Below are 27,798 nucleotides of genomic sequence, written 5' to 3'. Positions count from 1 at the left end.
GCAGAGAGCTTTAGCGGGGGCTCCGGGCTCTCTTAAATTGGCCCCCAAATGGGTCCAGGAAGACTTCGGAGCCGAGTGACTTCTGAGTTAAGTCGCGGCCCGTTTAGTTGAGGAGGGAAAGTGCTTTCCAAGAAACGGAAAGTGTGTGCACAGGGGTTGGTAGGCATACAAGTCTACACAGACCGAAATCCGTGCCTCCACCTCAGGACGCCGCATACCAGCCCCGGCGTTCATTTCAGTCGCCGTCCCCCTGACCAGGTGGACTTGGGCTGAAGCCCTTTCCTGGGGCTTGGTAGACATTGGTTACGATTGGGGGGCAGCAGCTCGGGGCCATGTGTGATGGGGATCCTGAAGCCTCACCTTCAGGGTCCTGCCTCGAAGGAACTGACTCTGGATGGGAGGAAAGATACCAGATTTGTAGCTACAGAAAACTGCGTGCTTCCCAGACGGCCGACAGAATGAAGAAATGCAGTGTTCGGAAGCACCCTTCTTAGCATCTAGATCTTTCTGTGGTTTTTGTAGTGGCCACGGGGCCAATCACGACCTCCAGGGCACCAAGCACGGAAGAGATGGTGCTGCCTTCCCGCCTCCAGTAAAGACGTGAAACATAAGACAGCCATGGGGTTCTGATTTCTTTTCCCCACAACATTATTGTTGTTGTTGGTTTTGTTTGTTTGTTTTTACCACTAGTGGAAAAGAATTTCTCGCTGTTCTAGATGCCCCAGTGGTGTGGGTCCAAAGCCTGTGCTTGATGTGACCCTTCAGAATCCAGCTCAGTGTGGGTGGGCGAGTGAGGCCGGATTGGTGGGCAGGGGGAGGGGGTGAGGTGAAGACAAACAGACTAACGGATGGAAATTGTAAAAGCTAAACAAACATTAGGTGTTCTTGGTGTTTGCTGCTTTGTAGCTGCACAAAGAACTGTGAACAGCTAGCTCTTCTCTCCCAGTGGAATTTTTGTTTCAGAGGGTGCCAGCCCCAGCCAGGGCCCAGCCCTAAAAGCGCTTTTTGTGTCAATAGAGGTGATCATTACAGTGGAATTTTCTCCTGTGTCCATTCTCCTTTGTGACCCAGGCTTAGACCTTTCCTCCCACCTGCCTAATTACTTTGCTTTTTTTGGGTGGGGGCGGGGGAGTGTAACTGCTGTTAGCAGAAAACATTAAAAATGCTTAGCAACTAAAACTCAGGAAGGCCCAATAAGAGGGCTGGCCCATGGTGCAGCCAGCTCGCTGCCGTAGGAATGGAAATGCTTGGTTTGATTCTGCAGGCAGTGGCCAGCAAGGAGACAAGTGACCTGCACGCCCTGGGGAGGGCGTGGGGGTGGGGGGCACACCGCGGATAAGTGCCTGACAGCAGATGCTCCTGCTTGGCCCGGCCTGGAGCCGCACATGGTAGCCTCTCAACAGCGTTCACCTCCAGAGATGGTCTAGTTTATCCCGAAGGCTTCGGGTTAAAGTCCCTTCCCCTCTCCCATGCCAAAGCCACCTCTCTTCCCATCACCTCCATTTCTTAAAAAGGCTCAGATTCTGTTTTGTTATTTTCCTATATTTGAATAAATCCCCGGTCTTGGGTCTTTCCTATATTTGAATAAATCCCCGGTCTTATGGCATGCTTCTGGTGACTGCCTTGAAGAGATTTGTAAATGGCCTTTGGTTTGTAATTCAGATGTTGTTGTGTGGTCAACATTAATTATGTCAGCCAACATTCAGTTACAAATGAGGACTCAGAGACGGACTCTTATCAGGAAGTGACATTTGACAGATAGATGGTTCTAGTAACAAAAAGAGAATGAGTTTTTTTAGCCTCAGCTGGTAAACTACAAAATGTTAAATACTGTTTCACTTTATTTACCTCCTTTATTCTGGGATGAGAAAGTAGAATAGAATTTACTCACTCATTCATTCCACAAATATTTATTGAGGGCTAACAAGTACCAGGCACTGTTTAACCCAAGCCCTTTTGAAGCTTTCCTTTAAAACACTGCCTCACTTTGAAATCAAACTCGAAAACGAGTAAATTCCTTTTGTGTGAGATTTTTCCATAACTAGTCTTAGAGCTTGAGATTGATTAAGATAAATGACATTTCTAAAGACAGAGTGACCAAGAGACATTACAGGAATATTAGCAAACCAAACGATATTTAGAGGCCTCTTGTCTTCAAAGACGAAGAAACAAAAGTCAGAAGGACCATATGAGAAACACGCAGCGAGCCGGAGGTCGGCGGTGTAATTGGCGACCATTTGGCACAAAAAGGCCCGGCCTTGTCACCCCCGGGTCGCGTAGCTGGGCAGGATCACAGGAGCTGGACCACAGTAGGTGAGGCCTGGCCCGCAGTGCACATTTAGTCAGTTCTGTTCAACAAACAGATTCATGCTCGGGTGATAAAGGGAGAGACCTTCAAGTGTGAGCTGGGGAGTGGGGAGCAGGTGAGTTTCCTAGAGCACCCACAGAGGCTCGGAGCCCCCAGGGGAGCGGGGGGAAGAGGAGGGGAGGGGTCACCTTGCTCAGAGTCAGGGCTTTGTGCTGCCTCTTCCCCCGACTGTGCTTCAAATGAAACCTCGGGCGGCTCCGCATGGACGGTGGGGCGTGGACAGCGGGGCTGGGACCGTCCGGAGTGGACCGTGGAGGGAGGCAGGGAGAGCATCCCTTCTCCTCGCCGTGCCTCTTCATCATTCCCCAGTCACTGCCAGAGCATTCTTCAAGGGCAGGCGGCCATTGCCGACTCTATTTCCTATTTCCAGGGGACTTTTCATCTCCCCTTTGTCGCCATGCAGTTGATGAACTGGCCCCCGTCCCTTCCCTTTCTCTGCGGCGCCGTGGAATTTCATCAAATGGGGGAGGCTGACCTGTCCCACAGGCGCCTCTGTGTTCACCCTCGAAAGAAGGGCTTTGAAACTGCTGACCATGAAGCTTTGGACTTGGCTGTGCTCCCCCAGCCAGCCCCAGTTTACATGAGCACGACACCCCAAAGCTGCTGAGGGCCACGTGGAGAGAGGGAGCCCACTGTCCACGGAGGGAGGACTGCCCGAGCCCAGCCCAGGCTTTGCTGGACCTGCGTCTCTCCTCCTTTTCAAGTCCCTGCGTGGGCAGCGAAGGGCAGTGAATGGTTGGGGTCGGGGTGGGAAGGGTTGAACGTAAGCCCACCAGGCAGCAGAGAAAGCAAGCTGAAACCACTGAGCTCCATTCCAGAGGAGTGTGTTTTGGAAGAGCCCATACAGAGTCAGAGCTCCAACTTGGAGATTTTTGTCTCCACCCTGTTGGGAAGCCATTGGCTGGGATTGCCTTGGCTTTGTTTGCCAACAAAATGATGGAAGTACGCTACGGACCTGAGCAGAGGGGACAAGGGTGAGGGTCTCCACCTGCCGGTGTGGCGTAGAGATGCTTGGGAGATGTTCCGAGAGTATTTTCCAAGAGTCACTGGGAAGACACTGGCTGGCCTTGCCTCACCTAAGGAGCCCCCCTAATCGGAGAGGGTGCCAGGAGATAAGGGTTCCCCTCAGCTGGTCACACACAGCACAGTCGACGAGCTCACCTCTGTTTTCTGTGTGTGGAGGGAAGGAAGTAAGGCCGCTGACACCTGGCCCTTCTCTGGAGTTGCCTCCAAGCTGGGATCATGGCATCATGATCTCAGGAAGTTGCTGTCCTCTGGAGAGTCCGTTCGCACAGATACGCCAACTATCTCACAAGTTTCCGTATCCTGTGTATTCATAGACCAACAGATATTTGATTAAAAGAAAGGAAGCAGACATTTCTTCTGGATACGATTAAACCAAGTATGTATGAAGATTCTGCAGACCGGTAGGAAAATGAGAAAACACATTGCAGAGAAGGAGGAAACGCACAGCTTGTGTGAATGGATTGAACCTCAGAGACCATCATTGAATCTCAGTTTACATATCACTTCTTCCAGGAAGCCTTCCCTGACCTCTCCAGGGCCGACTGAGGTCTTGCTCCTGTGTGCTCCCCTGAAGCCCTGCACCGAAGGTGACATTCCTGGGCTGTGATCCCTTGTGTGTTGTCCCTGTCCCTGGCCAGACTCCAGCAGAGGCCTTGAGAGTAGACCGTGCCTGCCCTATAGTGGGCAAACAGTAAATATTTGTTGTCACAGACCATGGGCCCAGTGAAAACAGACTGCTTCGTGGGGGTGAGGCTGAGGTGAAGCCTTTGAGTCAGGAAACCGAGGGCTTTATGTTCCCCCCACGAGGAAGGTGGGTTCCCCCAAGGCCCCTGGACTAATTCCAGCCTTCCTGTTCTAGCTCGCCTTATCTTGATGGAGACAGTCATTTGTTTTACATCTTTTACGGAGCCGAGGCCTTGCAGCCCGTCGAGGAGAGCTGTGTGGGGCGGGGTTTTATGATTATACTCCTTGAAGGCTAAGCTGTGATGTCTAAAGCTCTTTCATCTGCGGCATGACCCAAACCCCTACCCAATTTCCTCTCCCAGAGAAAGCAGCGTGCCACTCTTACGAAAGTGATTTTTTTTTAATTATGTTATTTGAAGGAGAAGCATAACTAAAAACGTGTATTAAGCAAAACAGAATACTCCAATTGGCACGGGAAAAAAGAGGGCTTTTGAGAAAGACAAGATTCCACGTGGGAGCCTGATGTCTTAACCATTTCGAGCCTGGCTTCCTGGCTGAATTGGCTCTTTCTCGGCCATTGCAAGAGCAAAACAGCTCCTGAGCCCTGACCTACCCGTCCCCTCCCCCGTCTCTACGTGAGCCCTGATGCCATTCCTCTGGGGACACAGCTTGGTCTTGTCGGCTCCCCTGGGCTAGGGCTGCGCTCAAAGCCTCCGAGTGGCCCAGTGCCCCGAGAACCAGTCACACTGCCTCATCTGTGCTGGCCCTTCTGACATCCAGAGATGGCTCTATTTTGCCATCGGAATACGAAGGAGAAGTCTCCTTCTGTCGCTCTGTTTTCCGCTTCACTTGTACCTGGGTGCTGCCCCCTTCCCTTCTGTCTTGGCTAATTCCCCAAGGGTGCTCACTGTCAAGAAAAATATTACCTGTGTGTTTGTAATTGAACAACCTTGGTTGTTTTTTTTTTTTTTTTTTTTTAAGGCACCAGCACTCTTATCTTAATAAATGGGATTTCTCCTTCCAGCAAGCCTTCCTCTGCTCTGCTCCACTGGCATTCTGATGACCACCTGGCAGTCCCTTGTTACCGTTTTCAGTTGCTGTTTGGCAACAACTTTCTAGGAGAAGGTGCTGGTACACGGTGCCGGGGTGCTGAATAGCCTTGGGCAAGTTACTTAATCTCTCATCTATGAGGTGAGAGCAGCTGTGCCTGTAGAAAGGTGCCGGGAACAGGAGAGCATGGACGTGATTCCCCTCCGCGGGCCTGCGTACAAGCCTCCAGGCCTTCGTGGGGATGGATGTCTGCTGGGCAAACCTGATACGGCCACAGAGAGAACCTTCACGTCTCCACCATGAACCGTGCGGGTCCCCTCTGGAGGAAGAGGCATCAGTGTGTGCCACTCCAGTGCCCCCCAACCACCTGTCCCCCCCTCCCTGCTCTCTGCTGCTCTGGGGGAGATGCCCCTCCCCATCGGGTGTGCAGGTACCCCGAGACCCGGCCCCGCCCTTGCTGGCTGTCTCCTCACTCCCCATGCCTCCCCACAGCCTGCACGTCTCCCAGAGACACGACGAGTGACTCTTCCCAGGATCAGTGCAGTTGAGACGTGGCTCACACACCACCTTTGGGGACGCCTTCCCTGACCAGTCACTCCCAGGTCGCCCATCCTGCCGCCCTCTTTTGATTCTCTGAGTAGCAGCCGTCAGTGTCGCCTGCGTCGTGTGCGCCTCCCGCTGGGCCCCGTGCAGGGCTCTGTCGCTTTGGCCGCTGCCTCTCTGGCCTCCAGGGTCGTACCTGGTGGGTGGCTGACACTGTCCTCTGTTTGCCACCAGATTCAACAAATAGTAGCTGCTTCTTTTTTTTTTTTCTGGCCCCACGGCATGCGGGATCTTAGGTCCCCAGCCAGGGATCGACCCTGCGTCCCCTGCAGTGGAAGCGCAGTCTTAACCACTGGACCACCAGGGGAGTCCCAGTAGCTGCTTTTGCTGTTCAAATTGGAATGTGTCTACATGAATGAAGATGTATATATGTGCTAGTTATAGATAGGGTTAAAATGGTCTGGAGGGGATTTGACAGCCACCCTACCAAAATAGGGACCCTAAGGGCAAGTCTTTGTTATTTTCCTTCTGGATTGGAAGGCTGACGAGGAGTCGGTTGACTCACAAAGATGCAAAATGAAGAGCGGCTTCCTTCCTCTGATCCTCTCCGGCAGGTGCGTGGCAGGACTTGGAGCCCACGCTTACCCTCTGGAGGACTCTCAGTGATTTGACTGTGTTCTCTCCTGCTCAGGGTCTGTGTTAGCAGTCACTGCCCCAGACCCCGCCCTGTTTTTCTGCACATATTCCCACAGACGAGGGGCTCAGAAGATCTGCATCACCATCTAAGATAGGACAGTGGGTGCACATGCTCAAGCCCCCTGCAGCACAGTGCTTCCCAGCGTGGGTTCCAGTGGGTCCTCAATCTCCCAGTTCTCGGATCAGGGGCCCCAGAGGCAGGTGGGGGTCTGAGACACAGGAAACCCCGAGTGAGTCAGCGCGGCCGGGACCCTCCGAGGAGGAAGGAAGCAGGGGCAGTAGAAGGTCCTAAGGTTCACATGTCAGTGCTGGAAACGGGGGTCTTGGGAATGGCTTTTGTGGAGCAGTTCTCTGTGCACATGGGCTCCCGGGCTGGGCTGGAGGACCCTTTGCCCCATGGTATGCAGCACTTCTCTCTGGAGATGAAAAAAAGAGGAACAAACCCTCACGGAGTTCACATCCCGGAGGGGAAAGGAAACAGGTAGTGATGGGATAGGTGGCTCACCCCGTGGGGGACGCATCGCAGCCCAGACCCTCCTCACGACTTGCCGTGTGGATATCCCAAGGGCGAGTCAGACCGAACACACCAGAGTTACCCTTAGGAGCTGCCCTGCACGGCTTCCGGGTGTGTCCTCTAGGGCGCGAGGTCTCCGGGCACCCCTGGGCCCAGGAATCGCTCCCGACGCCTCCCTCCCTTCTCTGCACTCACGTCCTGTCACCTTTGCCTCCTTGGTCCCTCTCAGGCCCATCTCTCCTGCTGCGCCGTCACCGCCCCGATCCTCACTCCCCTCATCTCTCTTCTCCTCTCCTCTCCTCTCCCGAGTGATCCGTCCAGAGCTGCCTGGGCCCCTCCAGTGTGTCCTTTCACCAGGGCCCCTTTCCTCAGCCCCTCTTGCCACACGCACATGTGCACTCTCACGCGTTAAGTCCCCTCCATGGCTTTCTGCTGCTCCTAGGATGGAACAGTCCTTGGCGCCGCCTGCAGAGCGGGGGCGGGTGGCCCTGCCCGTCCCTCTGGCTGGTCCTGGAGCCTGGCCCCGCTGCTCTCTGCACTCCAGACACATGCCTGCCTTCTTTATTTTAATTTACTGCTTAAATTATCATACAGTAATATCGACCTTGTCGTTCTGATGTACAGCTCTGTGGATCCTAACACACGCCCTAGTCTTCTTGTCATGCTGTGACTGCCGCGCCTCCTGCTCGGGGGCCTTGATTACCGCACTGGCCTGGTCACTCCTCTCTGGGCGCAGACATCCTCCTCTAGACGTCTGCCCCGCTCCATGCGCTGCGCCCCCGCGCGCTGCGCACCGGTGCCCTGCGCCCCCCTTGCACATGCTTCTGCACAGCCGCCGCGCGGCTCTGGGGGAACTCTGCCCACGTGGCTTGGCGCTCACGCTGCATCCGCGGTGCCTAGGGCGCGCTTGCCTCTCAGTGGGCGCTCGGGGAACACGCCCTGTGTGAGGAGAGGAGGAATGAACCGTCCGCTCAGGAATGGCTGCAGCCCCTTCCGGAGACCCGGTCCAGTGCCGCGGGGGAGCCGGGGCTGCAATCAGACGGGCTCCCGCCGAGTTCCTCCTTCACCTCTTGTTGGAGAATTTAGCGTCATCTGATTGGTTCGCTTAATGAGGATTATAAAACCTACCTCAAGTCCTGCAGTCGGATTAAGTGAGGTGACTGTAGAAGTCTTTGTTAGAAGGAGGCACTCAGTAACTGGCAGCCTTCACCCCACCGTGTTGGGGGCAAGATCCAGTTCCGGAGAAAGGGTGCTCAGGTGTTCACCTGTTCTGAGAAACAGCAGAGCCTCTGCCCCTGTGCCGCTCTGCGTATTCAGGTTGCGCTGGGGAGTCCCCTGCCCTCCCTGCGGTGCGGGCCGTGCGCCCCGCCTGCTGCCCCCGCGTCCCCGGTGCCGCCCATAAGGACTGCGGTTCTGTCGGTGCTGAGCGGGGAGCTGCCACCTGCCCGGAGGGGCCTTCCACCTCGCTGCCCAAGCCCCTCACTCGCGAGCCGGCTGGTGGAAACAGAGCTAAAAGCCCGGCCCAGAAGGCCCTCTGGGACTGGGCCGCCCCTGAACGTGACCCCCTTTGTTGTCGCGGTGTTGGCACCGCAGGGGGCGGGGGGCGGTCAGGTGCCACAGGTGCTCAGCCTTGTGGGAAGCCTCCCACCCCCGCCCACCTCCATCTCCGAGCAGAGAGGGAAGCGCAGACGCGCGAGGACCCGAGGGAGTCTGGCTTGCGGGGTGGGAGCGCGCCGCCAGGGCCGGCAGCTGTCGGAAAGGGTGCCTCTATGGATCTCTGATGACGGCGTGTCTTGCTTCCCCAAACCTCTGTGCAGGAGCGTGTCTTTTGGGAGGAATCCTCTACTCCTGGCAGTTTCCTCATTTCAACGCGCTGAGCTGGGGCCTCCGCGAAGACTACTCCCGGGGCGGCTACTGCATGATGTCGGTCACCCACCCGGACCTGTGCCGGCGCGTCGCCCTGCGCCACTGCCTGGCCTTGGTCGCAATGTCCGCCGCGGCCCCCGCCCTGGACGTCACCACGTGGACCTTCCCCGTCATCGCCCTCCCCATCAACCTGTACATTTCCTACCTCAGCTTTCGGTTCTACAGGGACGCAGACCGGAAGAGCTCCCGGAAGCTGTTCTTCTGCAGCCTCTGGCATCTGCCCCTTTTCCTGCTGCTGATGCTGACCTGCAAGAGGCCGGCTGCGCAGGGCGACGCGGGCGGGCCGCAGAGTTGACGGCGACCGGCGCGTGGGGAGGAGCAAAAATCATCCAGGGAGACGCACAGGGGTTGTTTTTTTTTTTCCCCCCTTTGCTGTTAGGCGAGGATATTTTGGTAATTCCAAAGCACCAGGAGAGAAGTCGCTGTGTTGAGAACAAGATTGTAAACTAATTTGGTGCTCGGTGATCACTCGACAACTCTTTCCACGGTGATATCCAAAATGCTCCCCAAATAAGAACTGGGTTGGCTCCGCAGTTTTACGTGAGGAGCGCATTTCTCTTTGAGGGTCTTTACAGAGCTCTTCCTCTAACCCCACCCACTTTGTCCTCTCCCTCAGGTAGAAGTGCAAGCACACCTTCCTTTCTTAGCCCCTCCACACACACTCCCCAGCTGCCGACCGGGGTGGCCGGACGAGGTGCACACTCGCACTCTGGTATCTGTGGTTCCGTGGCCTCTGGTCCCTCGCCGGCTGTCAGAAGAAATGCAGGCTGCCAGTCGCAGTCCCCCTTCCTGTGAATGAGCCAGGGCCCCCGGGTCCACCTTCCTCTGTCCCACACACATCCTCAGCCTCATTTTCCCTCAGACAATAACAGAACGCCAAGGACATGCTGCTGCCCAGCCTCTGCGGGAGGAATTCCAAACGGTTGTCTGGGGAATCTCAGACTGGACCACCCACTGCCCACCCTATCACGTATCAGCATTTCAGAAACTCCAAGGAATCAAAGGCATCTTTAAAGTTCACTTTAAAATATCAGAGGTGTCAGAGCGTTTCTTTCTGGAAGGGTCATGCTAGACTTAAAACTAGAAATCCCTCCGGCTCTGATCCATCTCGTCCTCTTTAGTCACTGCTGCGGTCATCAGCTCGGCTCAAGGCTGAGTGAGAAGGGAAATCAGAAAGGGGCCAGCCGGCCCACATAGCTCACATTCTTGTCCCTTTAGTGAGGAACACATTTCCATCCTGCTATCTTCTAAATTCAGAAATTAGCCTCCACACGTCCAGTGGCTTGGAGAGCCGGAAGCAGGAGCTGGACTCCGGATGGGGGTGCTTAATGGTCCTGGGAGGCGCATGGGTCCCCGCAGACAGGGCTGGCCTCCGTCACCAGCAGTCTGCTCAGCCCCCACATCACCTGCTTGTCCACTGTCTGTCCCGTTTGCCCGAAGGTCTTGAAGCTTAACAGGATACTTTAGTTACTCAGTGCCCCGGAAGGAATCCATCTGGGAATTTATGCAACACTTAAACAGTGCCTGCAATATGCCTGTTCTCTCAAAACTTTCCACAGCGATTGCAGGTAGCATCTGATTTCTGTCTCTGCTTACCTGAAACATCACCTCTTGGCTGCATCCAGGTGGCACTGTGGGAACTGGCATGAGTGTGTCTTGCGGGGACATCCACAGCCCTCAGATTTGTAAAGCGAGTCGGTTCTCTTCCTGCTGCAATAAACCAGCACCTTGAACCATAGTGTGTGTGGCGTCATTCCACTCCATCTCCGGTTCCTGGTGGAACCGATAACACTTGCCGCACTTTCATGAGCTGGGAGGAGAGCAGAATGCCCCACTCGGAGATGTTTCTTATTGAGGGGGTGGAAGCAAGCAGCCTGCGCTCCCGAAAGAATCTGCCTGACACCCACCCTCTGTTCTGGATCACCTAGTCTCTCCCTTCCCCTCCCTTCAAAACCATCGCCCTAGGAATGGTCCTTGGGGCCTCTCTGACCTCCTCACTCGTCGTTCCCCGGCTCAGAAAATACAGTGCCCAGTGTGCAGTGTGCACAACCAATGATGTCTCAGCTCCTTGGTGCTCAGACCCCAGGATGAGAACCTTCCACGGGAACCCCTCACTGCCACCCCACCCCCACCGCACCACTGTGCTGCTTCTCACACCTCCCCGGGGCTACCCTGTGCTCAGACCACCGCCTCCCCAGACCCCGTCCCTTCATTCCTGCGGGGACGTGGAATTCACGCTCCCATGACCCCCTCAGCCCTAGAGCCCAGACAGCTGCTCGGTCACCTGGGCTCCTGACGTCCCGGGGCTTCACCTCCACAGCCGGGTGTTCTGACCCTGGCCGATGACCAGTAGCATTTCCCGCACGGTGAAGCCCGTGTGTTTCAAGCATCCCTCGGCAGGTCTCTGGGAAATCCTGTCACCCCACTGGGGAGAAAGGAGCACGTGCAGAGGACCTCCCAGGGACCCAAGGTTAAAGACAGGAGGGTCTGAGTTTGCTCATCCTGGTGATTCCCTGGCCATGTCAGGAGCCCAGCCTGGGACGCACTGTCTGGACCTGATCTGCAGAGTTTCACTCAGCCTGTCAGGCCAGTGGCTGCAAGGACAGGACTCAAGCTGGGGGCCCTGACTCAGGAGGGGGGCCACACGGGTAGGAGCAGAAGCCTGTGCTTTGAAACGGGATTGCACTTGGACTTTATTTCATAATATGGCAAGCTAATGACAAGGAAACGGGTCATGTCCAGTTTCCTTATTTAGCTTTTTAAGAAACATGATTCTTAACACGCTATTCCTTCGACTCTGGGAAAATTGTACCAACTTCCTTTTAGTAAAACCACTGTATCCGTTGAGGATAAAACCAAATTTCACCAAAGGGTCTGTCTCTGGAGGCCGACAGTGAGGGGGATGCTGTTCGTTGCCTCTTCCCAGGATTGGTTTGTGTTTTCAGACATAAAAATAGGGTCTGTCTTGCCCAATCAAAACACCTTTATTGCGCTTTAAATACACTTTGAGTGCCCCGTGCCCTGACGCTAGAGGGAAAAAACAAGGCTGTCGGAAACTGTGCTTTGCTCTGCGGATGTACAGAGTTGAATTTCCCTCTGACCGTGTATTTTTTCTCAGTCCATCCTCACTCCTTTTGCCTTGTTAAGAAAATAGCTAGGACTCAGCACTTCTCTGCCCCATGGCAGTGCTGGGACTGCCATGGGCAAAGGTTTTTCTGCTTGCTGACGCAGGTGTGATGGGAGACTCACTTCTCTGAGTTCAGCTGGAGTCAGGGTCTCCGTCCTCTGACTTCCACCCACCCCCCCTCCCCAGCACACTCCTGTTACAGCAGGACACTTGTAACTGATGGCAGGAGGGACTCAGGGGAGAAAGGTTTTCAGGAAATGCTCTCCTGACCTTTCTAATGACATGCTCACAGCCCAAGAGATTTTGACTTAAAGACGAACTGGGTTGGGATGTTGCCTTGCTTTTTCTCTGGAATCATCGGCCAGCTAGCGATCATCCACAAAGCTCTTCGTGTCCGGGGCACGTTTTCTCCATCTGTCTTGTAGGATCAGTGGTGTCAACTGACAGGCAACTAAATAAAAAGCAAGTAGAAAACAAACAGGGTCCAGCAATCGACTTGACTGCTGCTCCATGGCACTTTTTCCCCAGTGTCTAGAGCAATGCTTGGCCCAGAGTAGGTGCTCAGTAAGTGCTTTTTAAAAATTATTATTATTTTTTTTTATTTTTGGCTGCATTGGGTCTTCACTGCTGCATGCAGGCTTTCTCTAGTTGGGACGAGAGGGGGCTACTCTTTGTTGCGGTGCATGGGCTTCTCATTGCGGTGGCTTCTCTTGTTGCGGGGCACGGGCTCTAGGTGTGTGGGCTTCAGTAGTTGTGGCACGTGGGCTCAGTAGTTGTGGCTCGTGGGCTTAGTTGCTCCGTGGCATGTGGGATCTTCCCAGACCAGGGCTCGAACCCGTGTCTCCTGCATTGGCAGGAAGATGCTTAACCACTGCGCCACCAGGGAAGTCCCTCAGTAAGTGCTTTTTGAGTGAATAACCCCATCTGGGCTACGAGAGTCCCCTGTGGTCAGAAGGACAGGGTCTGTTAGCCTGGGATCAAGAAGGAACTGACTCGGAAAGCTGTTTATAACAGGCGGTTTCGTGAGAGAAAATGGCTTGTAAACCGTCCTTATCCCACTGCTGGGACAGTCCCCGTTCCCACCCCACCAGCAGGACAGTCCGGGGCTGCACCGACCAGAGGCCCCCCCCACCCCCGCTTCTAGACCAGCACCCACAGCTTCTCTTGTTTCTGGAATCTCCCTTCTCTGACTTCAGACCATCCCCCCCACCGTTCCTGCTGTGTCTCCCGGGGCACCTGTCAGTGTGCAGCCTGCAGGTGTTACTCACCTGTCCATGCACCGTCTCCCTGCCCCACCATCAGATCCTAAGCCCAGTAAGGCAGAAGCGTCTGCTTCTCATTGCTGGATCCACGGGCACCCAGAATAGAAGGGACTTGGGAGTGATCACGAGGCGGGTGTGCCGTCAGTGAGCAAAGGAATGAGCGGGTGGCTTTAGGGCAGGTGCTGGGGCCGGAGGGACACTTGTCTCGGCTCCACTGGGACCAGCACGGGGTGGGGGGGGTGAGTAGGGCACACGCCCCATGTGACTGAATCCAGGGCAGACGCAGCTCTCGACCTGTCTTGTGAAGAAAACAGCCAGTGTCGAGCCAAGATGATGACTATCGTTCCTTCCTGATGTTACTCGGTCTTTGTTTTCCAAAGTGTGGTACATTTTCGCTCTTTCCTGTGTCTTCAGGGCTGTCTTGGCTTAACGACTAAGCAGCAAGGAGTTCTTAGTCAAGTCGGCTTCTTGGCCCCGATTTTTCTTGCTCTCTCTTTTTGCTTTTTCAAATGCGTTAGCAGAGAATCTAGTGTCTAGCTCCATCTTCTTCCTTAATCGTCACCCACCTCCGGCGGGTGAGAGCCAGCCCGTGCATCCAGGTCAGCTTAAAGGAATGGGACCCCGACCTGGCGCATAAGCTGGGGGGCTGCCTAGGAAGTGGAAGCCAAGAGAGGGAGGATCCCAAGTGCGATACGGCAGCTCGGCCAGGCCGGGGGTGAAGATGGAGTGCCAGGGTCTTGGTAAAAGCCAGTGTGTACCCGACAGCTCCTCTCTCTAAAGCAAAGCCCAGAACAGAGCTGGGGGGTGGGCAGGAGGGGGGAGGGGAGGGGAGCAGAGGAAACTTTGGAGGAGACAGTGCTTGGCTGAGTAACCCTACCCCAAACACCTAAAGAGGGGCCAGGTGACAAGACGAACAATCCTGGGAGCATTAGCTGGGCTAACACAAACACCGCCCTCCACCCTTCCCACCCTCAACAAACAGACAGACACAAACCAAACAAAGCGTCAGTGAGGGGAGAGGCACCTGCCCCTCTGTCATCTGCTGAGCCAGTGACCGTCCACGTGCCGTGAACCGGGCCTGCTGTGGGACAAAGGGACGAACCCAGCTTCGGCCGCGACCCCCAGGAGCTTACTCTCTGGAGAGTTCTCGGGGAGGGAGTGGAAGGCGCATTCCAGCTTCTTCCCCAAAGTCCTCCGCTTCTAGGTACTTTGGCCACAAAACTAATTGGCCGGGAGGCAACTCTGCTGAAAAGATAAAATAACAAAAAATAAAAGAGGGACGTTAAAAAGGACACGATGGTACATGAGAAACGAATAACAAAATTAGAAAGACTATTGCAAAATCAAAATATCTGAATACATTTTAAAGGTGTGTAGGGAATTCTCTGGCGCCAGTGGTTGGAACTCCGGGCTCTCACTACCGAGGGGCCTGTGTTCAATCCCTGGTGGAGGAACTAAGATCCCGCAAGCTGTGCAGCATGGCCAAAAATTTTAAAAGTAAATAAATAAAATTTTAAAAGATTAAAAAAACTGAAAAGGTGTATAGATTCATGGCAGTACTGTGCAAATAACTTCTTTTATTTTGTGGGTTGGACCTCAGCGCTTGTCTTCCAAGTCCTTCATTCATAGTATTAACTTTTTTTTTTTGCTTGGTGGTTCATCTCCTCGTTTGGCATCACGCTTTTTATGTTTTGCTAAAATCTCTTCCTTCATTAAGAGAGGTATCTGTTTCCAGACGGTGGGGTCCCAGCTTGCACCCAAACTGTCTCGCGCCGTGAAAGCCTCTCCCCGCTTGGTGCCCTAGACACAGTGTCACGTGTCCTCTGACCGACGTTCCGACGTCCTACAGGAAACGGGGGTCTAGCTCTGCACCTTCGAGGTCCTCGGCCTCTTTCCCCTCCAATGCAATGTGTTTCAAAATAAGAAAACAACTCTGGGGGCAAAGCATCGTCACCCATCAGCTCCAGAAAGCCATCTATAACGTCACTGGCTGGAGAAAGGCTAGCGCATTTCAGCCAGCTGAGATCAGGCACGGCTCGATCCAGGCGGCAGAATCTCTCTCCACTTGCTGTTGTCACCACTGTTGGCAGGCTCTCTCCCCTTAAGAAGCAGACACCCCTTAAACAATTATTCATTCCTTTATTCACAAATACTTGTTTACTACTTACCTCGAGTGAGGTGCTGGGGTGCAGAAGTGAAAAAAACAAACCCCCCTGTCTTCCTGCCTGGGATATCTTGAGAAGAAAACAAAAGCCCCCGGTAACTGTGGTTGCCTCCTCGGTTGGCCACTGGGTGACTGGAGCCAGCTGCTTGTTCAAACCTAAAGAAAAAGAAAGTGGACATTGAGATGCTGGCCCTGTTTGGCCTGATGTAGGGTTTGTGCTGATTCCTGACCCACTCGGCCTGGTTCACATCGATCGGCCCGCGAGCGGGACGCAGCCGTCCCTTCCCACCGTGAAGGTTTGAGGAACTCGGTGAGACGAGGGTGGACAAAGGGGAATTACACTGTACTGGGTTGGCCAAAAAGTTCCTTCGAGGTTTTCGTCACATTTTCTGGCAAGCCCCGGATGAGCTTTTTGGCCACCCCATAGTTTGGTCCTCGGAGAGGCCTTGGGGTCAGGGCCATGAGGAAGTGGGCCCAGGAGAGGCGCTGGGAAAGGGGTCCCAGCGAAGGCAGTGCCCAGCGGCTATGCGGACCCTCAGATGCCACTGCCCATCACCACGATAAGCCTCTCCTGACCGCCTGACACCTGTGGTCCCCGACTCATCGTAAGGAAGGACCTCCTTTATATACAGACCCGGGTGAAGGTCCACTTATTACAAGACCATTAACAAGGTGAAAACCCAGGGTGTTTTACTACCTGCTCTTTACACCAAGTCAGCCGCACCCCTGGGACTTCCCAGGCCGGCACCCTCTTCAGGGTGGCAGGGCCACCCTCAGAGCTAAGTCAGTTCCTGTCAAGAGCATTTGCCTCAGCACCTTTAAAGTCAGCTGCTTTCTTCTCCAAGTAAAGTGCTTCTTGGAAGACACTTCCATTTTCTCAGGAATCGTTTAGGGAAAACTTTGGATCAAAGAGCCAGGAATGAGCCAGGCAGGTCCGTTTTCCAGTAGCCCCAACCCTAAGCTTCCGTGGGCATTGGGGTCCCCGTGCTCCCTGGCTCCCCGCCAACCACGCGGCTCCTGCCCAGACACACGGGGCAGGAAAGCATCAACCGCAAGCCGGGCTCCCTTGGAGTTGTCCCTGCCCCTCGTCTAGAAACGGACACTTGGCATTCTCGCGAGGCATTTTCATGCTAATTTGTTTAGTCCAAAAAGAGGAGCCCAAACAGATGTGGTCCATTTGGCGGGGATGTAGTGCATTTGTTAGTGCGAAAGCCTCCTTGGCAGGAGGTTAAATATTACCCTGGCTATTCACGAACACTTCATATTTCAAGAAAGGAAGGGAGGCTAAGGCTGCGTCCTATAAATCAGCCTTTCGAAGAGGCAGAAAGAGGCAAACATTTGATAAGTCTGTGTCGTCGTGCTCGGAGATCAAAGGCGCTACCGTCTGTACTCATGCATCCGGCGTTCCGGCCGGCAGCAGCTCTGACACACCGAGGCTGGGCCGGCTGGGGAGGAAAGGATTAGCCAGTTCTGATCTATGATCAGCTGGGTCTCGGGAGAAGTAGGAGGGTGTTACGGCTGAGTTCTGGGCTGGCTGCGGCAGGAGAGGCGGAGGGCCACCCCCTTCAGGCTCTCGCTTGGGACGGTGGTGCATCTGCTCCCTGAACCCACTTCACTTGGAGACAAACGTGACCAGGGATAGACCCGCAGCCCCCAGCATCGAAAAGCTGAAAATACCTTGGCTGTTGGGCACAGCAGGAGGCCAGGTGGCCAGCCCCCTCTGCGGAGGGTCCCAAGCCAGCCCGGGGCTCCCTGGGTCTCAGGCTGCTCTCACCACCCTGGGCCACCCCTGGGCCTGTCCCACAGCCCCGTCCCTTTACTTACTCTTGCATCCACTTTGCCTTCCCCCAGCTTCTCTTTTACGCAGGGGTACCATTGGGAGCCCCAAGGAATGTGCTCCAGAAGCCCTGACCCTGGTGCCCATATGGACAAAAGGACAGTGAACACAGATGGACGGACATCTTCCTGCAAACACCAAGGGTTAGAATTGACCCACTTGGTTCATCTTCCCCAAGAGCACAGACCAGTGCCCACCATCTGGGAGAAGGCCCAGGGCGGTTTGCAACCTGTACGCCAAATGTTTCAAAGAGGAACATTGGTATGAATTTTCCCACCTAATTACTTGAGATCTGATACGGTCCCTTCAGTGATTATAATTCCTGATTCCCAGATGGATGCGGCTGGAAGGTTGGCTCCATTTCCAGGAGAGTTAAAGGAAGCAGGATGGACCCAGGGCCTCTTGCCCACCTTGAAGTGCCAACAGGTGTTCTTAAGCTGCAGGAACGTGAGCAATCTCAGCAGACACGGACAGAAATCTTCTTCTCTTTTTGGACGACACCGGTCACAGCTCCCAGACGCAGACTGGACCGTATCATCGGCTCTCCTGGGTCAACAGCTTGCCGACTGCGGGTCTTGGGACTTTGTCTCCATAACTGCAGGAGCCAATTCCTATCAACCAGCCAATCCCTCAGTCCTCTTGGTCCTGTTCCTCTGGAGAACCCAGGCTCATCCAGATGGGTTTTGTCAGAGCAAATGTGTAAGGATGAAATCTCTGCCCACGCTGACTCAAGCTTTCTCTCCCTTACTTGTCTATGCTTCTCTGATGTAGAGGGGGCCGCCCTGTTAATTAACCTTTGTCACCTCACTGAGAAGGGCTCCTAGCAGTTTAGAAAGTCTCAGGAGATGAGTAGGGCATGTAGACACAAGGCTTTAAAGAATTTTGATAGAGTCTTTATGTAGTTCTGAATGACTTGGTAACTTCTGGGTTTCCTTTTGGGGGGCACCTTTTATATCTTTATATCATACCTACGTGTGACCAGAGCTGCCCAGACAGATGTTGCCTGGGCTGAGAAGTAAAACAAACATATTTATATGTCAGTTTTATATAGCCTCTTCCCAAAGCACTGTCTTTGTCTGTGGATTATGGGCAGCCAACTGGCATTAGATTTAGAAAGACTGATGGTTACTCACAGAGCCTGGCATGGTGCCCTATGTCTAGAGCAGCGAGATTAACGTATTTTAAGGTGTAGGAGTTGAGGCCCTTGCCACCTAGCAAATGGACACATGCCTGTACAATTTTGCAAACTATTTCAGAGGGTCCATGGATCCCCCTGGTCTCTAATATGGGGAGGTGGCTCTCAACAGATTTTCCCTCTCTCTTTTCAAGTGTCTTAGTCATGCTGACACATGTCTTATCTCAGGCCAACTGCTTCAGAAATCTCAAAGAGCATATATATCCGTTCCCTCCACGCACTGATGGAGAAATCATGCATTTAGGAGGCAGACAGATCCGAGTTTGAATTCGGGTCTGCCCCCGGGCAGGGGTCTGTTGCCACGTCTACGAGTTCCCATCTGTAATGCGGTACGATTCCTGCCATTTCAGAAGTTGGTGAGGGAGGCTCGGGGACGGGGCTGGAGTAAGTAATTCACGCGCTTTGCTCCGTACTGCGCTGCCCCACTGAACTGTCTGACGAATGATTTTCCTGAATTGCCCACAGCTGTTCTGGCCTCGAGCAGACACAGCCCACGGCTCTGAAGTAGAGCAAGAGTGGAAACAGAACGGTGATGCTTCCGCGTGTGGGGTACGGGCGTGCGTGCGGTTTGCCCTGCAGGGTGTCTGGCTCTGTTTTCCCACCGCCCCCCTCCTCGCAGGTCCTTTCTGTTTCTGTTTCGACGCCTGAGTTCATCTTCACCCAACAGTGCCTCCTATAGGGGACCCCGGTCTTCTACTCACCCTGCTTCCTCCTGAAATGTACTGGACATTCAATACGTCGTACTTCTGTCCTCGTTTTTCAAGGGTGAGCATGTACAGTTCACGGCGTCAAACAGCATCTGGTACAGAACTTGTGTATGGAGTTGAATCGTCGTCCGTTCCACTTTCCTTTCCTCTGCACGTGCCCCTGAGTTCTCCTGGTCCCTCCTTCCTGCAGGAGCTATGACTTAGGGCCAAATCAGCCCTGACTTCTGCCCCATTTGTATTAGCGTCCTAGGGCTGCTGTAACGAGTTGCCACACACCGGGGGGCTTAAAAACAACAGAGATGTGTTCTCTCGCGGTTCTAAAGGTCTGAAGTCTGAAGTCGGTCGGTATCAAGGGCTGAAATCAGGGTGTCAACAGGAGTAAGCTCCCTCCGAAGCTTCTAGGGGAGTATCCTTTCTTGCTTCCTCCAGCTTCTTGTGGCTCCTGGTGTTCGTTGGTTTATGGCTTCATGACCATCACACTCCAGTCTCGGCCTCCTTTCTCACACAGCCCTCTCCCGTGTGTGTGCGCGCGCGCGCGTGTGTGTGTGTGTGTGTGTGTGTGTGTGACATCTCCCCCACCCCCGACCTCTCTCCTAGAAGGACATGTACATCCTTAGCCAGATCCCACCCAGATAACCCAGGTTAACCCACCCATCTCAACATCCTTAACTTAGTCACGTCTTTTGCTATGTAATAGTCACAGTCTCTGGGGAGTAGGGCCTGATATCTTTGGGGGACATTTTTCAATGTCATTATCAGCATCTAAAACTCCAGCCATTCATCTGTTCAATACTTGCCAGATAATCCCTGCCCACAGCCCCTTCCCACGAGAGCTCAGCTCCCCCCGAGACCATCTCAACCCTGTGTTTATCCCTCTTTTTCTCTTCACATCCCCTGCCGTCATCCTCATGGACAACAGCGTCCATTTTTAATGAACTGGTGACCCCCTTTGATCTGACAGCCCTCAGCCTCCCCACCGGCTTGAGCTCCAGCCTCACACCCCACCTCCACCTGCCAGCAGGCCTGCGTCCCTAGGTCCCCTGTTCCCTCCACACGGGTCTGCAGCAGGAGCTGGACGGGACACACGGTTGCTCACCTCGAATCTCCGCAGCTGCCCTCTTCCTTTCCCGGTCTTTTTGTGGACAGCCCCATCGGTGTATTCGTTGGTATGTGTTTCCTAGAGCTGCTGTAACAAATGAGCACAGACTTGGTGGCTTAAAGCAGCGAAGTTTATCCTTTCGCAGCCCTGGAGGTCCCAGCGTGGGCAGGCCTGGCTGGCTCCCGAGCCTCCGGTGGAGGATGGGCCCCTGGCCTCCTTCAGCTTCTGGGGATCCCTCGGCTCGTGGCAGCAAAACTCCAGGCTCTGCCCGTGTCTTCACTGGCCTCTCTTCCATGTCATCCTCTTCTAAGGACACTTGTCATTGGATTTAGGGCCCGCCCTGATCCAAGATGATCTCAACTCAGAATTCTTACCTTAATTACATCTGTAGAGACCCTTTATTCAAATAGAGTCGCATCACAAGTTCCAGGTGGACATACCTTTTGGGAGACCACCACTCAGACCCCTGCACCTCTCCAGCTTCCAAATCTGAAAAACACAGCATGCTGCAGGGTGTGGGAGCTGCTTGCCGCAGCCAACAAAGGGCCAGGTGATGCAGTCTGGGAATCCTGAGGAAATAACTCCCAACTGATGGACCTTGACCAATGGGGGACAAGAGAAGGAGGAAACCCCCTCCAGTGGTAGATAAACCCCCGTCCCATCCTGTGGACCTCCTTCCACTCTTCTGAAGAAGGCTAGTGAAAAAAAAGATAAAATAAAATAAAAATAAAGAAGGCTAACGAGCCAGCCTGCCTACCTCTTCCAAGCTCTTCTCCAAGTCGCCCACAAAGTACAGCCTCTCCTCTCTCCTTCCCTGGCCTCACTTCCCGTGGCCGCTGGTCTGCACCCTGTGGGCTTGTGCCTCTCCAGTAGATTGTTAGCATGTTGCTGCTCGCCTCAAGCCTTGTCTTCCAGAGGAATGAAGCTGCGACTCTGTACAGCTGTGCCCTGAGTTCCCTTCGAAGGGGCTAGGGTTAGGATGTTAGCTGTGGGCTTTATGTATATAGCCTCTATCATGTTGAAGAAGCTCCTTTCTATTCTTAGTTGATTGTGTGCTTTTTATCATGAAAGTGTGTGGAATTCTGTCAAATGTTTTTTCTGCATCAATTGAGATGATCATGAGTGTTTTTAAAATTTTTTCCTTCATTATATATATATATATATATTTAACATCTTCATTGGAGTATAATTGCTTTACAATGGTGTGTTAGTTTCTGCTATATAACAAAGTGAATCAGCTCTACGTATACATATATCCCCACATGTCTTCCCTCTTGCATCTTCCTCCCTCCCACCCTCCCTATCCCACCCCTCTAGGTGGTCACAAAGCACCGAGCTGATCTCCCTGTGCTATGCGGCTGCTTCCCACTAGCTCTCTATTTTACGTTTGGTAGTGTATATATGTCCATGCCGCTCTCTCACTTTGTCCCAGCTTACTCTTCCCCCCCTCTGTGTCCTCAAGTCCATTCTCTAGTAGATCTGCGTCTTTATTCCCGTCCTGCTCCTAAGTTCTTCATGACCATTTTTTTTTTTTGGATTCCATATATATGTGTTAGCATACGGTATTTGTTTTTCTCTTTCTGACTTACTTCACTCAGTATGACAGACTCTAGGTTCATCCACCCCACTACAAATAACTCAATTTCGTTTCTTTTTATGGCTGAGTAATATTCCACTGTATATATGTGCCACATCTTCTTTATCCATTCATCTGTCGATGGACACTTAGGTTGCTTCCATGTCCTGGCTATTGTAAATAGAGCTGCAGTGAACATTGTGGTACATGACTCTTTTTGAATTATGGTTTTCTCAGAGTATATGCCCAGCAGTGGGATTGCTGGGTCATATGGTAGTTCTATTTTTAGTTTTCCTTCATTATATCAATGGAATGTGTTACACTGATTAATTTTCATATTTCGAACCACCCTTGCATTTCAGGAATAAACGCTGCTTGGTCATGGTGTATAATCCTTTCAATATACTGCTAAATTCACTTGCTGTTATTTTATTGAGGATTTTTGCATCAGTATTAATAAGGGATAATTTCACTGCATCCTGTACTTTTTGGTTTTTTTTTTTCATTTGTTTCAAGGTATCTTTAAGTTTCCCTTATGATTTACTCTTTGACCCATTGGTTGTTGAGAATGTGCTGTTTAATTTCTACATATTTGTGAAATTTCCTATTTTACTTCTACCGTTGATTTCTAGTTTCATTCCACTGTGTCCAGAAAAGACACTTTGCATGATTTCAGTCGTTTAAAATGTATTAAGATTTGTTTTGTGACCTAACATACAGTCTATCCTAAGAATGTTCCACATGCTCTTGAGAAAAATGTGTGTTCTGCTGCTGTTGGGTAGGGTATTCTGTACGTCTGTTAAGTCCAGTCGGTTTATATTGTTGTTCAAATCCTCTGTTCCCACATTTATTGATCATCTGTCTGACGATTCTATCCATTATTGAAAGTGGGGTTTTGAAGTCTCCAACTATCACTGTATAACCCTCTTTACTTCTGTCGATATTTGCTTTACAAATTTTGGGGGGAGGGTGTCTGTTGTTCGATGCACATATGCTTTTGTTATATCATCTTGCTGAACTGACCCTTTTATCAATATATAATGTCCTCCTTTGTCTCTTATAACAGTTTTTAAATTTAAAGTCTGTTTTGTCTGATGGTAGTATGTCACTCTCTCTTTTGGTTTAGCTATTCGCATAGAATATCTTCATTCTTTCACTGTCAGCTCATTTGTGTCTTTAGATCTAACGTGAGGCTCTTCTGGACAACACATAGTTGGATAACGCTTTCTTTATCCACTCTGCCAGTATCTGCTTTTTGAAGGTCTAATCCATTTACATTTAATGTAATTACTTATAAGGAAGGACATCTGCCATTTTGCTATTTGTGTTCTGTCTGTCTTATAGATTTTTTGGTCCCTCACTTCCTCCATTGCTACCTTCTCTTATGTTTAGTTGATTTTTTTGTAGTGACACACTTTGATTTCCTTCTTACTTACTTTTGTGTATATTTATAGATCTTTTCTTCATGGTTACTATGATACATTTAAAATCTTAAAGTTATAACAATCTAATTTTAATTGCTGTCAACTTAACTTCAGTAGCACACACTCTGCTCTTATACAACTCCTTACCCACCCCTTTAATGTTGCTGTTGTTACAAACTACATCTTTATACACTGTGTGTCCAACATCATATTACTTTGATTTTTACGCATTTGTCTTTTAAAACATGTAGAAAATAACAATAATACTGGCTCCTATATTTGCCCATGTATTTACTTTTATCAAAGATCTTTATTTGTTTATCCAGCTTTAAGTGGCTCTCCAGCATCCTCTCATTTCAACCTGAAAGAGTCCCTTTATTATTTCTTGTAGGGCAAGCCTGAATTCACCAAAACAAACTTTCTCTGGAATTACCCAATGGGATCTAATTGCTTGAATCATTACTTAGGTAGTACCTGTGTTTATACTCAGGAGTCCTTGAGGCCAAAGACAGATGGAAGGTCATGAAATGCTGCCTTCAAAGGTCAATAATTCCTTCCTGGATGGGGCAAAGGCTCACCAAGGTCTCTTCTGGATCTCTGCTCCTCTGGTGCCAAGTCTGTGCAGGAATCATTCAGGCTTCCTCGGTTGCTTTAGGAAACAACTATTTGTTTCTGAGCCACCAAATAGGAGGCCTGGGGCGGGAGAAGAGATTCCTTGTGTACAGCTGTCTCAGTTTCCAACTGAATTCCCCCTGTGTATCCATGTATTAAATTAATCTGTCCTTTTCACTTTTATAATGAATAGATACCTTTATAATATCTACACTTAAAGCTATCAAGATGGTCCTGGAGATTGTGAGCTGTATGAAGGCATGGACTGCATTTCTGTTACTAGCACAGGGCCTAGCCACAGGGGTAGCTCAAGAAAGGACAAATAAATGCATGAATAGATGAATCAGCGAAGGCTTTGAGCTAGTGAAAAATCCAGAAACTCACTTACTTTATAATCTGGGGGCTCCAAAGCAGACCACAGACTGACATTACAGAGTATTTAAGTGGCCATTAAGTAAGCTATTACTCTAATGCAGTAACCCAACGTGCTTAATTACTTTAATTACTTTGAGCAGCAAGAACTCGTTGGCCACCGACTATCAGTCTGGGACGGTGCCTGGCGCCAGGGCAGGGTTGGAGGAGGGTTTACACGAAGTGGGAGAGTTGGTGTATGGATGGTGATGTGTATAAATAGGGGAACGTGAGCCATGCGCAAGCGGTCTGGGCGTCTCCCCAAAGGCGGCTGGATTGGGAGGCTCTTGCGTGGTGGGGAGGGAGGCAGTGGGGATCAAGCTCTGTCTGGCCCCTTTTGCTGCAGCTTAGATGACCTTCGCTTTGCTGAAAATCAGTGCTCGCGTCTGTAAACAAGAGTCAGAAGTCCTCTTGCTCTCAGGAGCTCTCTGGAAGGAACAGGGGTTTGTGAAGGTCAGAGGTTGGCAGTTGGATTTCCTCCGTCTGAACTACCTGTGTTTGGCTCAGATATTAATGACCCCCAAGACTGTTCTTAAATTTTATTTCAAACCTGTAACTTTTTAAATCTCCTCACATATGAAATGCAGGCAATTTCACATAAAGATCCAGTTTTCTAGCTTTGCTGGGAAAAATCGGGAGATCTGGCAACAGCGACCCACTAGCCCAGAGTGGCACCTGCTGCTTTCCTGTTCACTCAGCCTCTCAGTCCTTTCTAACCTGGCCAGGCTTGGTCTAAACTATCCGCCAAGTTTCAGGACGGGTATCTCAACAGGAGGGGCTCACGTGATTCTCGTGAGGGAATGCCCGTGGGGGTGGAGGGCGGGAGAGTGCCCCCTAGTGAGTTAGATCAGAACATCTGAGTGTGTTTTCAGCCCCAGAGGTTCCGAAGGTGCCCCCTCTCCGCTTCTTCATCTGAGAATCACGGGCCATCATGAGCGACAGGACAGAGGAGAGCAGTGGGGCAAGGGAGAGGGCTGTGACAGTCATTTATTTACATGTGACGAGGAGAGCTAGCATCCTTTTAATGCCAGCACGGGTCTGGCATTGCTCTCAGCCCTGACAGCATTACCAACCCATTTTACAGACGGAAACTGAGGCAAGAGACATTAGTAACTTTTCAGAGAGCCCTAGGATGGCAGGTGACAGAACCAGACAGCCTTGTCCAGATGAAATCAGAGTTGAGTGAGGTGCACACAACCAAGAACCACGGAAAGTCTTCGAGTGGAAGAGTGACACGTAGAAATCGGTGTCGGTGAGCGCAGTTAATCAAGGTGGGCAGAGCAGAGCCTGCAGGTTAAACACTCATTGAACTGATGGTCAAACAGTTTCCACAAAGAGCTTTTACTCCAGAACAAGGTGTTACGTTCAGCATACTGGTAACCTCCTCGGGACGCAGTCTTAGGGAAACCAAGTAAGAGGCAGCTCTGGGTTTTAAAAACCAACCTCATTTTTTAGGTAGATTCACCTTTGTGCTGTTGTACCTTTCAGATGGATACGGGATTGAAAGTCTGATACTGGCCCCTGGAATTTTGAGAGGTGGGCAGACCGCTATGGAGACAAAGCCCACCTTCAATGTCATAACTAATTGTCATGGGTGGCCAATGGAAGTCAGCATCACTATTTTATACTCATACTCTTACTTCACAAAAAGTACCAGGCGTTCCTATTTCAAACGGGTTTCCCAAAGGCTCAAAGTTAAGAAATTCATCAAGCGCTAATGGAAGTCAACAGGAAACCCATCTTCCTCCTAAGGCCAGTTTTTCCAGTAATGCACTTAGCAAAGCCAGGGAAATGGCTGGTGGCGTTTATGACAACGGGAAACTCACTTATCTGTTACTTCAGCCTCTTTGTGGACTGTTGGGAATCGGAGATGAGGAATAGGTTATGGAGGTGATCTCCAGAGGGAGAAAGTGAAAAGTGGAAAGAAGGGTCGGAAATGGAAGAGGAGAAAGCGTCCATAGTGAAGTGGATGTGACATTAGAGTCCACACGACACTGTACTCAGTTACTTCCCGCCACTTGAAGAGGGACCGGTTTGAAATACCTGAGAGCTGTACACAGACCTTTGGGAGATAAGTTATAAGAAGCACTGGTGTCCCCAGATACCTCTGAAGATTTTCTCTTCAATTAAAACAGGATTCCTCTCCAGCCAATAAGTAAGGAGGATCTGGTTCAAAGGCTCTCAGGCTGCCACCTGCTACTTCAAAAGCGCTTTCAATCCCCTGAGCAATTGACTACAGGACATTTGCACTCCTGGGTGCGGTTTCTACCATTTTCTAGACATGCTGTCTCTCTCTCTTTTTTTTTTTTTTTGCAGTACTCGGGGCCTCTCACTGTCGTGGCCTCTCCCGTTGCGGAGCACAGGCCCCGGACGCGCAGGCTCAGCGGCCATGGCTCGCGGGCCCAGCCGCTCCGCGGCATGTGGGATCTTCCCGGACCGGGGCACAAACCCGTGTCCCCTGCATCGGCAGGCAGACTCTCAACCACTGCACCACCAGGGAAGCCCCATGCTGTCTCTCTCTGCCTGAAGGAAGGAGCAGTCTGTGAAGGTGGGCTTCAGTGCAGACCTGATGCATATTTGTCAGCCTTTACGGCTGTGATGGTAGAAGTGGGACAAAAAAAAAAAGGTCCTATTTTGATGGCTGAAAAATACAGATAGGTCAGGATTTTAAGGGCATTGATAAGGAATCTGGATTTGGGTTCTACGTTTAATATTAAACGTTGAAGTGACTGAAAATTCCCCATTGTGTTGCGACAGGTACTCTGCCATCCTATAAACAGGGCCTATAAACTACAAAAAGTTTATCCTAGAAACGTGTAAAAGTACTCTAAAGCACACTAATTATTAGAGAAATGCAAATTAAAAAGAAAAAAACACAGTGAACTCACCCATTAGGATGGCCGCTATCAGAAAAAATAAAATAACAAGTGTTGACAAGGTATGGAAAAAGTGGAACTCTTGTGCCCTGCTGGTATGAATGTAAAATGGAGTAGCTGCCATGGAAAACGGTATGGCGGTTCCTCAAAAAGTGAAACAAGAGAATTACTGTAGGATCCAGGAATTCCTCTTCTGGGTAGATATCCAGAATAATTGATAGGAGGGTCTTGAAGAAATATGGGTACACCCTTGCTCGTAGCAGCATCATTCATAATAGCCCAAAGGTGGAAGCAACTCCACTGTCCATTGATGGATAAACAGATAAACAGAATGTGGTTTATACAATGGAATATTATCCATCCTTAAAAAGGAAAGAAATTCTGACACGTGGTACAACATGGATGACCCTTGAAGACATAATCTGAGTTAAATAAGCCAGACACCAAAGGTCAAATACTGTATGATTCTGCTTAAATATGTACCTACAGTAGTCAAAGCCACAGAAAGAGAAAGTAGAATGGTGGTTGCCAGGGGCCGGGGAGGGGGAAGAGGGAGTTATTATTTAATGGGAGCAGAGTTTGGGTTTTGCAAGATGAAACGATTTCAGGAGATTGGCTGCATAGCAGTGTCAATGTAGCTAACACTACTGAACTGTACATTAAGAAATGGTTAAGATGTAAAGCTTATGTTATGTATTTTT

At 51.3% G+C, this 27,798-nt stretch overlaps 1 protein-coding gene across 1 annotated transcript in view; it reads left to right on the top strand.

Moving 5' to 3' along the window:
* The window catches only part of LOC114888822 (protoheme IX farnesyltransferase, mitochondrial), a 110,679-nt gene extending 100,047 nt beyond the window's left edge, over positions 1–10,632 (top strand). The window contains exon 7 of the mRNA XM_029211380.1: positions 8,699–10,632. Coding sequence (XP_029067213.1) covers positions 8,699–9,102 — 404 coding nt within the window. The 3' untranslated portion in view covers positions 9,103–10,632. The remainder of the gene's footprint in view (positions 1–8,698) is intronic.
* The last annotated feature ends 17,166 nt before the right edge of the window (positions 10,633–27,798 follow it).

This window comes from Monodon monoceros, unplaced genomic scaffold (genome assembly GCF_005190385.1).
Source record: "Monodon monoceros isolate NGI ecotype Baffin Bay Population unplaced genomic scaffold, NGI_Narwhal_1 Super_Scaffold_9, whole genome shotgun sequence".
Classification (NCBI taxonomy): Eukaryota; Metazoa; Chordata; class Mammalia; order Artiodactyla; family Monodontidae; genus Monodon; species Monodon monoceros.
The sequence above is the reverse complement of the archived record's forward strand: the minus strand, read 5'-3'. Positions and strand labels throughout refer to the sequence as shown.